Consider the following 12,196-nt stretch of genomic DNA (forward strand, 5'->3'; position numbering starts at 1 on the left):
CAGTCTTCTTTAGTCTCAGCAGTGATGCAAATACCTTAAAAGTAACACATAAATGCAAATAGACTTAAAATACTACCCATCTTTATACAAACCCTGGTCTCAGGTTTGTCTCTGATCAGTCTAGAGGAGTGTGGTCTGACTGAAACCCTGAACATCACTGACCCTCCAGGTTGTTTTTTGAAGACTTCTGATGCACACTGAGGAGAGTGGCCTTTTTCTGACCTTTCACTGACCATAAAGGGCTCGGGGACCATGAAACAAACTCGGAGAGATTGTCACAGGTGAGAAAATGTGCCACACCTCACTACAGAGGATACACTCCGTAGTGACCCTGTGCCAGCCGACCTGTTCCAGTTTGGATGTGTTAAAAAACACACGTTTTGCTTTCTCTATAACATAGCAGCATTATGAAGTTAATCTACAACAGGTACACGTGTTCCTCGCAGCGCTTGGCTTCCCCCTGAGGGTCAGATGCTGTATATCTCCCTCCTGACTACACTCAGAGTGGATGGTGACAATGGGCAATAAAAGTGATAAAGTGGCCGCTTCTCTATGCCTCCTGCTCTCACATTTCCACTCTCCCTGCTCTAGTTGGCAGATGCAACCTTTTAAAATTTCACCCACCATTTTTTTCTCTGTTTTTTACCTTCAAGAGCTGGTGTTTAGGTTTATTTGAGTTTCTGCTGAATTGTGTTGATCTCATTCGGGCTACTCTTGCACAGCGTGCTGGAGGGCTTATGTAACAACAGGCCAGATGTTCGGGCAGTGAGGCTGTTTTTGGATTGGTCTGAGTGAGTACAGTACCACTAATCGGGAGTGTTGTAATCACACATATTAGGGACTTTTTTTTCATTCGTGGAAATGATGCACAGTGTCATAATTTTAATCATTCCTCACAGAGACTGCAGGATGAGTGTTTCACCAAGCTGAGTTGGAGATAAAAGCAATCCAACATTAACATTTCTTTTTAGCAAAAAGGCTTCATTATTACACTGCGTTGTTGTGCTTGGTTATACATTACTGCAGATCCACAACATCCCTTGAACTGGTTATTACAGCCTCACATTTCCTGCTGTCATGTTTCACCAAGGGCATTTCAAATTGCGCAGCCAGGGGCAGGAAAATCCCTTCAAACTTTGCCTGAGGGATAAGAGCCCAGCCGAGAACAAAACCCCTGCTGACGAATGCAGATGTTATTTAGAACAAAGCCCGGTGAAGCAATAGAGCCCAATGGTGTGCTGTGCCACATAAGAGAATAGCAGGCTACAGGAGATGGCAGGCTGATTGCTCTGTCAATGGGGACTGAGGCTGTCATATCAGCAGCGAGACCTGATAGCATCTCAGACGTCAGTGTCTCTCCTCTCATTTTCACTCTGATGTTCTCTTCTCCTTTCCTGTCCTCCCTTCTCCTCTTGTCCCCTTGTCCCTCCTCATTTCCTTTCATTTCTCCTTTGCCAACCTGTCCTACACTTTCCTCTCCTCCTGCAATCTCATCTCCTCCTCTATTCCATTTTTAGCTTATCCTTACGTGACCTCTCTTTCCCTTTCTCACCCTGCTTTAAGTGTGTGGGGAAATGAGTACAGAACACTTTGTGTAACTTTGTTTAATGTTGTAGCGATGAAACAACTTCCTAACATGTTTCAGCCTGTGTGTGGAGTCCAGACTGAAATGTCTCCGTGCTATCAAGCTGTCTCAGTGTCAGGAAACAAACCTCTGGTGAGCCGCTCTTTTGCTTCGAGATATGTTCTTTTATGAGTCTGAACGAGTAATAAAGTTTGTTTTAAACTGTTTACACTGTCTGCAGCCACATATACCCTCTGTACAGTCTGTCCCCGTTTTCAAATGTAATAACTGTTGGAAACAGGATGAGTCTGGGTTTTCAAACATTATTGAATACTCAGAAAAAGAATAATCAGAATAATTGTTTAATAGAAAAAAATAGAACAATTCATGTGACCATTATCTTATCTTAAAAATGTTTTTTTTTCTCTCTAATTATCCTTTCACCAGCCCCTGTTTGTAATGAGAAAGCTGTTTGCTTCTTGCTATTAAACAGCCTCCATGATATCATAAAACCATAACAGATAACATGAGGAATCATAATTGCAATGTGCTGGTAAACAGGTGCAGCAGGTGAGATTCAGAGAAAACCAGACATCTTTGCAGCATGAAAAAGTTCTTTGAGGAACTTTTACAAAAAAAGAGACAAAAATAATTTGTGCTTACTTTGCTCAATAAAACTGGAATATATACATAGATAATATCTCTTCAATAAACATATTTGGCTGGCCTACAAAACTTTACACATTAAGTTATTAAATGGGCTTCATCTCCTTATGTCTGCAGTAGGAATTCACCAATCCAACTTTTTCAAGTGTCAATGCCATTACCGAAAGCTTTGCTAGGTATCTGCAAATATCGTTCTGGTATTAGTTTAACATTCTCTGTTCCTCAATATGAAGATAAGAATTAATACAATGTTTTGGTTTCTTCAACCTCTTCCAGCTTAGTGAAGCAAAAATGAAATAAAATGTCTTTAAACCTGTCTATACCCAACTGTATCATTATTTTATGATGATGATAAATGTGTAAATCTCCAACACAAGTAGGAAATAGAGTTTAACTGTAAGTAGATAGGTAAGGAATTAAAGGTGTAGTCAGCGATCATCTAATCTTCTAATCTAATGCACTATTTGTCAAAGTCGCCATATTTCTCCTCTCCATCCTCAAGATATCATCACTGACAGCATGTTGAAAAAATAGTCCGGTTTCAACACACAGCCTTGGCTCTGAATTTCAGCAGGTAAATACTGTGGCTCGGACCGAAACAGGGTACACCCCTACACATCCAGGGGGAGGATCATACTCATGCGCAGATCAAACAGAGGGGGGAGAGGGAGTAGTATGTTGCGTAGCGTGTGCAGTTAGCGTAAGACAGCAGTGCGATATCAACAGTAGCAATGACCGAAAAACAGCCCAAAATAAAAAGGACAGAAGAGCATAAAATGAAAAAGAAGGTCTATGACCATAATAGAGGAAAGACCCGGGTCAACATTGGTGTGGCTTTCCGACGGTGGAGGGAACTCTGCGATTTAACAGAGCTGAAAACGGAAGCGGATGTCGCCGTCTTTCTGCTGGACAGGTAAGCAAGATCAGCTCTGTGGTGCGTCACGTAACAGTAACAGCCATCAGGTGTTCTCGTCACACTACTACCTACCACTTTCAAAGCAATAAATACAGCTTCATGTATTATAGCGAACTGACCCTCGAGCGTTTGTGGGTCTGACTTCGGTCATGTTAGTCAGCTACGCAGTTTCTACGGCCGTTTCCGTGATGATGTACATCCATCATCTTTCAGGCGTGGAGCCAGGGGAGGGGTATGAAAGGAGAGGCGGGTCTAAATTCTCGTTTTCTCCCAGACCGCTGACCACACCTTTAAACTTGTACAAATTACAAGTTGTCATCAGAGTTGTTAGCAATACAAGCATGAAATACTTCCAAACTGCTGAGCTTCTTTAGTTATCTTCTTTCATGATGTCATGAGGACCTACTGGTGTTAATGACTTATTACACACACCCGGTTGTTGTAAACAAAGAAAAACATAAAGCTACGTTGAATAGATCTGCCCAATGGATCGGCTCTTTGTTACCTATACCCAATTTAACTTCTCGAGTCTGAATGAGACTGCTACCTGATATAGGATTGGGTTGGTGCAACTCTAGTAACTCTAGTAGTCTCCAGATGGGGCGGGAAAGTATTCAAATAACGGGCGTGTAGTTAGCACTGACCATTTAAAAGTAGGGGTGCACCAGTCACAATTTTCTGGCTGATCACCGATCTTTAAAAAGCCTGACCTGCCAATACCGATTTTTTTTTTTTTTTTTATATAACTGACAGCATATACCTTCAATGCTCCAATCTTATTTTATTGAAAATCATTGAACAATACCTGTGAAACAATAAAATCTTTATGTTTAAACTTAAAAAACCAATAAAGTGTCCTGAGTTTTAGATCTCAGAGCAAAAAGCAACAAAGGCTGGCTGTCAGACCATTCCCAGGTATATGAGATCAGTTTCATATGTAAGGATGGGACGATCACTGATCACCCAAAATTAAGGAAATCTGCACCAATCAGTCAGTGCATGTCTATTAAAAAGTGTATCCTCAATAGTAAATAATTCCAATGAAGCTTTTTGACCAGCTTTTGCTGAAATCTAGCTAAAAGCAGGAAGTTAGTGAAGTTTATTTATATGGGAAGAACCTTTAAAGAACAGAGGTCAAAAATTGCTCCATGACAAAAAGTAAAAAAAAAAGGCAAAAAAAGCGATAACAGTAATTATAAATGGATGAGACGAACAGAGACAAAGTTGGATTAGCAAGGGCACACTAAACAGACAGGTCTTCAGCTGCTCTTTGAACATGATCAGAGTCCACATTCCTTGAATCCAGTGAAAGACTGATCCAAAGTTCAGGACCAACAACTCTAAAAGCCCAGTTAGGGATGTCCTGATACAGATTTTTTCCAAGCTGATTTTTTCACGACATGTTTTGTCTTACTGATCCGATACAGCTCTGATACCAATACCTTGGTATCAACTCCGTTGGGTGATTCTTGTGTTCATGATGAATCATATTTGTTGTATTAAGGTGAGCCCTGTTGGTACCTCCTGGAGGAGCATACAGTTTACAAATGTGTCAAGATGCTGTTTTACTATCATTGCTTTCCAAAGAAAAGTAGTCCCACACAGCGGACAATGTTTAAAACATGGTTTGATTACAGTAGCCGTAAAGCGTGATGGTGCTGAAAACATACAAAAACTGGATCAGTCCCAATCACCTAATGAAATCTGATTCTAGCCAATCCTCCAAAAATAGCCCTATCAGGCACAGATACCCATGAGTGTTTCTGATCAGAACATCCCTAAGCCCAGTGTCCTTTAGTTTTGAGCCTGGTATATGGTACAACCAGCTAACCCTGATCAGAAGACCTCAGAGGCTCCCAAAGCTAGATAGCTATACACAACTACATAGCTAGCTAGAGATAGAGACATAAGAGCTTAAAAGCTGAAATGTGAGATAAGGTACAAACTCTACATACATGGCCACCACAAAAGCATCCATACGCATGTGGTCACATATTATAAATCATTCATCATGTTAGCTGTGTTCTCACCAGCTGAGCCTGACTACCTGACAACGTGTCAATCTTCCACAACCAAAGCACGCTGTTACTTTAATTGGCATCAAGATGTATTCATTTGGTGTGCATTCTGCTTTATAGTCAAGATAGCATCCACTCTTCACTCCTCTCCCCCTCTCCCCCTCTCCCTTGGGGAAAGTGATGGGGGATGGGAGGCTGGAGAACACTCATGACAGAATCTGCTCTTTGCATGGGAAGAGAGCAAGCATGGGTGAGTGAGCTGAGGGAACAAGAGGAAAGCAGAGAGAGTGTGTACTGTATATTGTCCAGTGGGAAGCTTCTGATTATAGCCTCGCCTCATTTCACAACCATAGGTCTCCCTCTCCTCCCCCCCTTTTTTTTTTCAAATTGCTTTATTGGCATGAACACAACTGCTTACAGTAAACCTCCAGCAGGTTGTGAGAGGTTTGCATTAAATCATTTAGACAATCAGAAAACACTGGATTATTTATGTGTGCCATACTAAACACCACATTAAACACTGTATGTTTCACTTATTGGCACAACTGAAATAACAGTTTTCAAAAGCTTGGCACAGTTTTAATCTGTGTGCTATCATCTTCTCATGTTACACTTTTTCTGTCAAGTTTTTTTTTTCCATTAAATTCTTCTGGCCTGATTGGCTTATAATATTTGGCAACACAATGGATTGTTTTTTAACAGGGATTACATCTGTGCACTAAGTTGTGGTCACAGTATTGGCCTCCAGAGACACAGACCAGCTCAGTGGCTCTAGCTGGTCCTCTCTCACACTACCTGATAAATATCCAGGACAGGGGTGTGTGAGTACAGGGGGGTGGGCACAGAAGAAGGGAAAGGGGAAGTGATCAATCAAAGGTAATACAAGGTCAGCTGTGCTCATTCTTAACCTACAAAACATCCCCCAACACCTCCCGCCAAAGCTGCGCTTCATTACTAACCTGGAAAACATGATTCATGGTAAATCTTGATTGACAGTACCAATGGTTCTGGGTCACAACCAAACAAGGCTGATTGAAAGCACTAAATTAAGAGTACGAGCTGAAAAATCTGCGTTGATATTTATTCACACCTTGGTTTTATTTATTATGAAATGTTATTTGATAAATGACCTGTCATACCTGGCTTCACATTACTGAGTGAAATGGTGTAAACAAGAGGACTGATGGAGCAGTTAAAATCTAGTTTAGCGGTTCACTGCTTTAGCTTGTTAACTTCCAATACCAATACTGGTACCTGAGCTTTGGGATGGGCCCAAACTGATCTGATACTGGAGTTAATTTCAAAGTTTTCTTTTCCTCAATGTGAGGGCGAGACTAAGATTCATGTTCTTGCAACTTCTGTCTTTTTGAATCATAAAATGTGATTATTTTGCAAATGTGTGGAAAGTAAATCTCCAACACTAACAGACAGTTACAGTTTAACTGTTAAACTCAGCAAGTTGCAAGTTTGTCGTCAGAGTTTTTCATAAAACATGCGCCAGATATCTCTTAACAGCTGACTGTAGACTGTAAAAAAAAAATTGATGTCCGCTTGCTCGGCTCGAAGTGAGGTTGCCACAAAAACTGCTCCCCCTGGTGGCTGGCTGCACTATAGGTTAAAAAATCCGGCTCCCCAGTCATTCCAGATGAGCTGTGGTCAAACTTTAAAAAATTAATACTCCTCGTGTTTTGTTTCTCATGTCCGATTGTTGTGGTGATCTGAAGATATCATTTGGCTGCCTTGTATCCAAGTCCTCTTTTTTTTTTTTTAAGTTTCATTTTCAGTAGTTATACGAGGGTAAAAACGAGGCTGTACATAACGTTTAACAATGATTGACAGCTGACGTTCTTGTGTATTTTTGGGGGGGATTGTAAAATATGTCGGGCGCTAGAGTCAAGAAATTATCAGGCTCTTTAAGGAAAAAATCTTTTTTTTTTTTATTTGTCCCCCAGCGCCACTCAGATTCTCCCAGAATCCCTCACAGTCTTTACTGCGCAGACTCTGGATGCACAACTGCTCCAATGGCTGGGCCTGTGACGGGGGTATTTTGGCTTCAAAACTGTACAATGATAAATGCCGGAGCCACGCTGTCCACTCTATATACAGTCTATGAGCACACACATATGATTGTCATAAACACAGAAGAGCATAGAATTGAGTTGAATAGATATCACCTAAGGAATACCTTGTAATCAGCAATGTCCGATCTAACTTTTCAACCAAGATACCAAGATGGAATTGATGCATCTCTGGTTTACATATCAACAAGGTAAAATTTATCATAAATGTTCGACAAAGAGAGTTGCTTAACTTAATCCGTCTTTTCTGCTAAAGAGCCAGTTCTTTAAAACAACTCTTTCTCAGGTACCAAACTGGCATTTGCATCAGCTGTAGTTAATAATAACAGCCTTCCTGTAATGCATGATGCAGTTATATGAATGATAAGAATAGTTTAAGAGCTTAAAAGCTGGAATATGAGATAAGGTACAAACTCTACACACAATAAAAATGTACTTGTTACAAATATACCTGGATTATAATATTAGTGTTTCCATATTGGGTGCTTTTGGACAACACAGTATTGTCTGTGAACTAATGTACCCAAATCCTGATGCACATTTGATTCCCCCAAACTGAATGGGAACTATAAGCATTAGTATTCCTGTGTGATAAATATGGGAATGCCCAAATTGATGGCAGGACAGCAGATACCTCAGGGGCCCTTGAGTAGCGGCCTCTCAGTGGGAGTCTCTGCTATAAGGCAGCCAGCATAATTAGCCAGCACTGTCACAGAAACTCCTTTAACACAACCCCCCTCCCTCATTCCTGGGAGTCATGAGGAAGAGGAGGAACTGGAATAGCCAGGACCCTGCATGTAAGCTAAATAACAGTCTCTGCTTCCATCGGTCATAGATATGTGTTGTTATACTCATCAAGTAAAGGTCAAAGTAATCATCTTCCCGCAGTGAGATAATAAGTGTGTACTTGAATATCAGCCAAAACATTTATTATAGTAACACTATGTGGAGCAGACACATAAGAGAGCATCAGCAGGTAGAGGTGTGGAGAAATCCCTCAGCCATCGGGAGAGAACGGGAAGGCAGTGGAGGAACGGTAAGAAAGGAGAAGTGGCGCCCCAGGCGTTCTGTGGGTCACCCCATCACAGGCAGCTGATGTCTGCCTGTGGGAAACACAGTCTGGTGGGGGTGGGGGTGGGGGTGGGGGTCCCACAACCACCATCACTGTACTGCTACAGAGATCCAGTGAAGCATAGCAAGCCAAGATAGCTTATTATTAGAAACATTCTCAACTTGAAATACTTGTGATAAAACTTTCGAGGGAGGAATTCTAAGAAAGCAATTAGTCGTACGCCACCTCGTGGAATTTAGAAAACCCCTCTCATTGGTGCAGCACATCTTGTGTTTGCGGACACAGGCGTATAACATCCTGCTAAGTATGAGCAGGCTAGGAGAGAGCAGCTAATTACATGCAAGTCAGCAGCTCTGGATTTCCATCCACACTCTGTGTAGCACCTCCAGTGAGATGACAGCAAGTTGGCAGGGCCTGCAGCTGGAGGCTCTTCTCTCTCCTCTCTATCTCTCCCCCATCCTTCTATCCTCCCAGGATTCCCTCTGTTAAATTACACACTTCGATGTTCAAACTGCTACTTTCTGGCAAAGCTATCCAAGCTGTTGTGGGATTGGACCGTGAACACGACAGTGCTGATGCGCAGGCTATAGGTTTGGATGTTGCAGAGTGGGTGTTTGCTACCAACACTGCTCAAAATGCAAGAAACCATCCAGTGACAAGTTAATCCACTGCAGCTGTACCTATGCCAGGGCTGAGCATATTAATGCTGCTTTAGGATATGTTATGCTTGGGTGATTCATAGGTAAAGAAAGGGGGAATCACTGTTTTGATGACTCATGAAGAGTCACTTGTACATATGGACAGAACACATGGGAACCAATCAGCATCATCTTCTGTATTAAATACTCAAGGGAAGATCACTATTGGGTGTCAAGGAGGAGAAGTTCTCTTATTTGACAAATCAGATTCCCTTAAATATGAACGATGATGCTAAGTCATTGACGCCATTTGTCAGCAGTCTGTAGCAGATCCAGGTTTGTGTGGTGAAATCCCATCACAGACCAACATATGGAGGAGACTGGAAGCATAATGCTTATGCTAATTAGCATGCAACTAATCAAAACAAAGACCCTTTCAAACTCTTGATTTCCTGTTTTCTGTTATCAAGTGTGGCCTACAATCAGAGTTACCTAACGTTGCAAAATACAGTCAACCAGTCAGTCGTGTTCCTCACACAGAAGAGTCTCTGCTGCTCATACTCAGCCATGATAAGGCTTTGACATCACTGTCACACTAAGAGTGACTAAACCTGACAATCCCCTTTACCTCAAAGAGAGAGGAATGGGGGGAAATAGCCATTAGGGAGGAGGGAGGCCCTGAGATGGGAGAAAAGGCCTGGGTGATTCACACCGCATGCAACAGCAGCAGGCGAGGTAGCTGTGTCTTGGAGTACATGAGTCATGTTTATCATGCAGCTGCACTAGGTAGGGATTGCACAACTTTGGTTTCATCTAGAGCGCTTCCTTGGTGATAATGTTTACCACATGATCGAAAACAACAAATATCTTTTCTGTTGGACTCTAAATACAGCAACTTACTCATCAGTTGCCACCACAACATATCTGCTGTGTTCAAATTAAATGCTTATGACACAATATCTCCTGTTTTGTGCCCATGCAAGCATGTGCATCTTTTTCACTATAAGGAGTGAAACCAGGAAAAAAAAATCAACAGGACAGAAAAATTTAAGGCCACAGCTGAAATTGCTCTCTCCTGTCATCAGTTTGTGTAATCTAAGAAGGTGAAACAAAAATTTAATGATCAATACATCAACTTAGTATGTGTTTTTCTGAACAGGGTGAACAAGATATGGTGGCTGAGCGGAATATCCCATCATAAAGCAAAGTTACAGCTGACACATTAAAGGTTACAGCGGATGATGGCGGAAACAGCGCGGTCCACCTTAAAAACTAAAACCCTCCAGTGGACAGCGCCGTGGTGCTGAAACAGCTCCGAGCGACATCTGTACACAAGGGGAGCGAGGAGGGGGGGGAGGGCAGGATCCACGGAGACTTTAATGTTGAAATCACACACACCCCGCGTGCGCCATCGCCACAAAGGACACCTTAAATGATCTTTCCCGTGTCATATTGTGTAATCTCGGTGACGTTCGTGGGGAAAGGTTAAGCAATTTGGCGTGCTTTTTACGTGAAAATGGCGCCCGATGCTGCTAACCCAGCCCATTATAGTACAGCTCTAGCTACAACATAGTGGGGAGAAAGGGGCTGGGGTATGTGCCGCATTATACAACCATAGTCAGTCATTCCAGTGAATTATTTCATGTAGTAGGGTGAACAGCTGAGAGGAACATTCACCTCCTCTCCTCTCCTCCTAACTATTTCAGCTCTAGCTTGTATGTCAAGGCAACATGATCCTCCGGTTCCTCACAATAATAGAAATTCACACTGTAATAACAACCCGGGGTTATCCACAACCACCAGCAGCACCAACACTCTCCATCAGCCCCGCTTGTTCTTACTTTAACATCGACTGTTCCTTCGCATCCTCCTTCTTCTGTCGGTCCATGACACCGAGGATGATCTTCCTCTCCTCCTCGGTGAGGTGGCTGAGGTCCGGCATCTCGGGCATGGCGCCGGCCGCTGAGGCAGCAGCAGCAGCGGCAGGGCCAGGGCCGCCCCGGGGCCCGTGTGGAGCAGACATCTTTACACACAGTGGCTACAAAACGAGAAAATCACCGTCAACCAGCAGCATTCTGGGCCATATTTCAGCTATAGCTACATGTCATGCCGTTAAAATTCAAATGGGGCACGCTGAAGGCACCGTGGCTCAGAGACAGCATGACATCTTGGATTGGAGTAGCATTTACACATTACAACTGTGCTGCAGAATATAGAGTCAAAATACCAACTACAGGCTTCATCCTCATCTATAAGGAGATCATAATGTGGTGAAAACCGAATGAGCGCTGTCTGCTCACGGAAACTCGAAATATTCACGTTGCTGCAGCTCGTAACACCAAATTTACACATGAAAATGCCTGAAATAGAAAACGCTCTGGATTGGAAATAGATGCCCTTAAAAGAAACAAGAGTGAGCAGGCTGTCGGCTACAACCTCATGGTATTCCAATCACAAGCCTCCATCCATCCAGGGATTAAAAAAGTAAAAAATAGAGAGGATTTAAAAGCCAACAACTCTTGCCTTTTATTTTGCAGTCATGGTAAATCCTGTCTAACCCATCGCTGCCATCCTTTAGAGAGGCTTCACAGGCATGCTGGAGTGACAGATGCCCAGGCAGTCCGTGTTTGTTTTCCTTTGGAGTCCTTAACCCTCCTCTGTCACTCTGGTTAGCTCGCTTTCCTCCAGGTTGGTAATTCTTGGAGATTTCTTAAATGCACAAAAATGGATGCAATGACAGAGAGAGAGTGAGGGAGTAAGAGAGGGAGGGGGAGGAGAGGGGGATCCAGAGAGGAGGAAGGGGCGGAGCGATGGATACGTAGAGGAGGAAGAGAGCCGAAAGGACGCTCTGGATGTTCATTGACAGCAGGCAGATAGCGGCTGCAAAACACGGACTGGAGGCCCGGGCTTCACTGCAGGAGCGTGATGCATATTTCATAACCCGATCATGAGCTCAGTGAGAGGGGCACACATGGAGAGTACGAGCATCAACACCAACAGGGTGCTGGAAGCTCCGTGATCCTCCTACTCCAGAGGAAAACAATCTCTCTCTTTCTCTCTCTCTCTTTTTTTTATTTTTTATTTTTATTATTTTTATTATTTTTTTTTTTTTAGGAATTTTTCTGTAAAAACTTAGTAGAGTTAGTAGAAAAAAGCACTGGTCCAGCTTTCTTGAATTTGTACAAAATTCTATTTTACAGAGAATCATTTAGTTTTATATAATTCAATTTTCATTTTTGTTTTC

At 42.5% G+C, this 12,196-nt stretch overlaps 1 protein-coding gene across 44 annotated transcripts in view; it reads right to left on the reverse strand.

Annotated features, from left to right (window-relative positions):
- Positions 1-11,681, reverse strand: part of rims2a (regulating synaptic membrane exocytosis 2a) — a 196,227-nt gene extending 184,546 nt beyond the window's left edge. For all 44 annotated transcript variants that reach the window (XM_074683235.1, XM_074683225.1, XM_074683252.1 and 41 more), the window contains exons 1-2: positions 11,476-11,681; positions 10,794-10,990 (exon numbers count right to left, since the gene is read on the reverse strand). In XM_074683235.1, coding sequence (XP_074539336.1) covers positions 10,794-10,975 — 182 coding nt within the window. In that variant the 5' untranslated portion in view covers positions 10,976-10,990; positions 11,476-11,681. The remainder of the gene's footprint in view (positions 1-10,793; positions 10,991-11,475) is intronic.
- Positions 11,682-12,196: the final 515 nt, after the last annotated feature.

The sequence above is a fragment of the Halichoeres trimaculatus genome, unplaced genomic scaffold, assembly GCF_033239565.1.
Source record: "Halichoeres trimaculatus isolate MK-OKI-2021-1 unplaced genomic scaffold, fHalTri1.1 fHalTri1_scaffold_12, whole genome shotgun sequence".
NCBI lineage: Eukaryota > Metazoa > Chordata > Actinopteri > Labriformes > Labridae > Halichoeres > Halichoeres trimaculatus.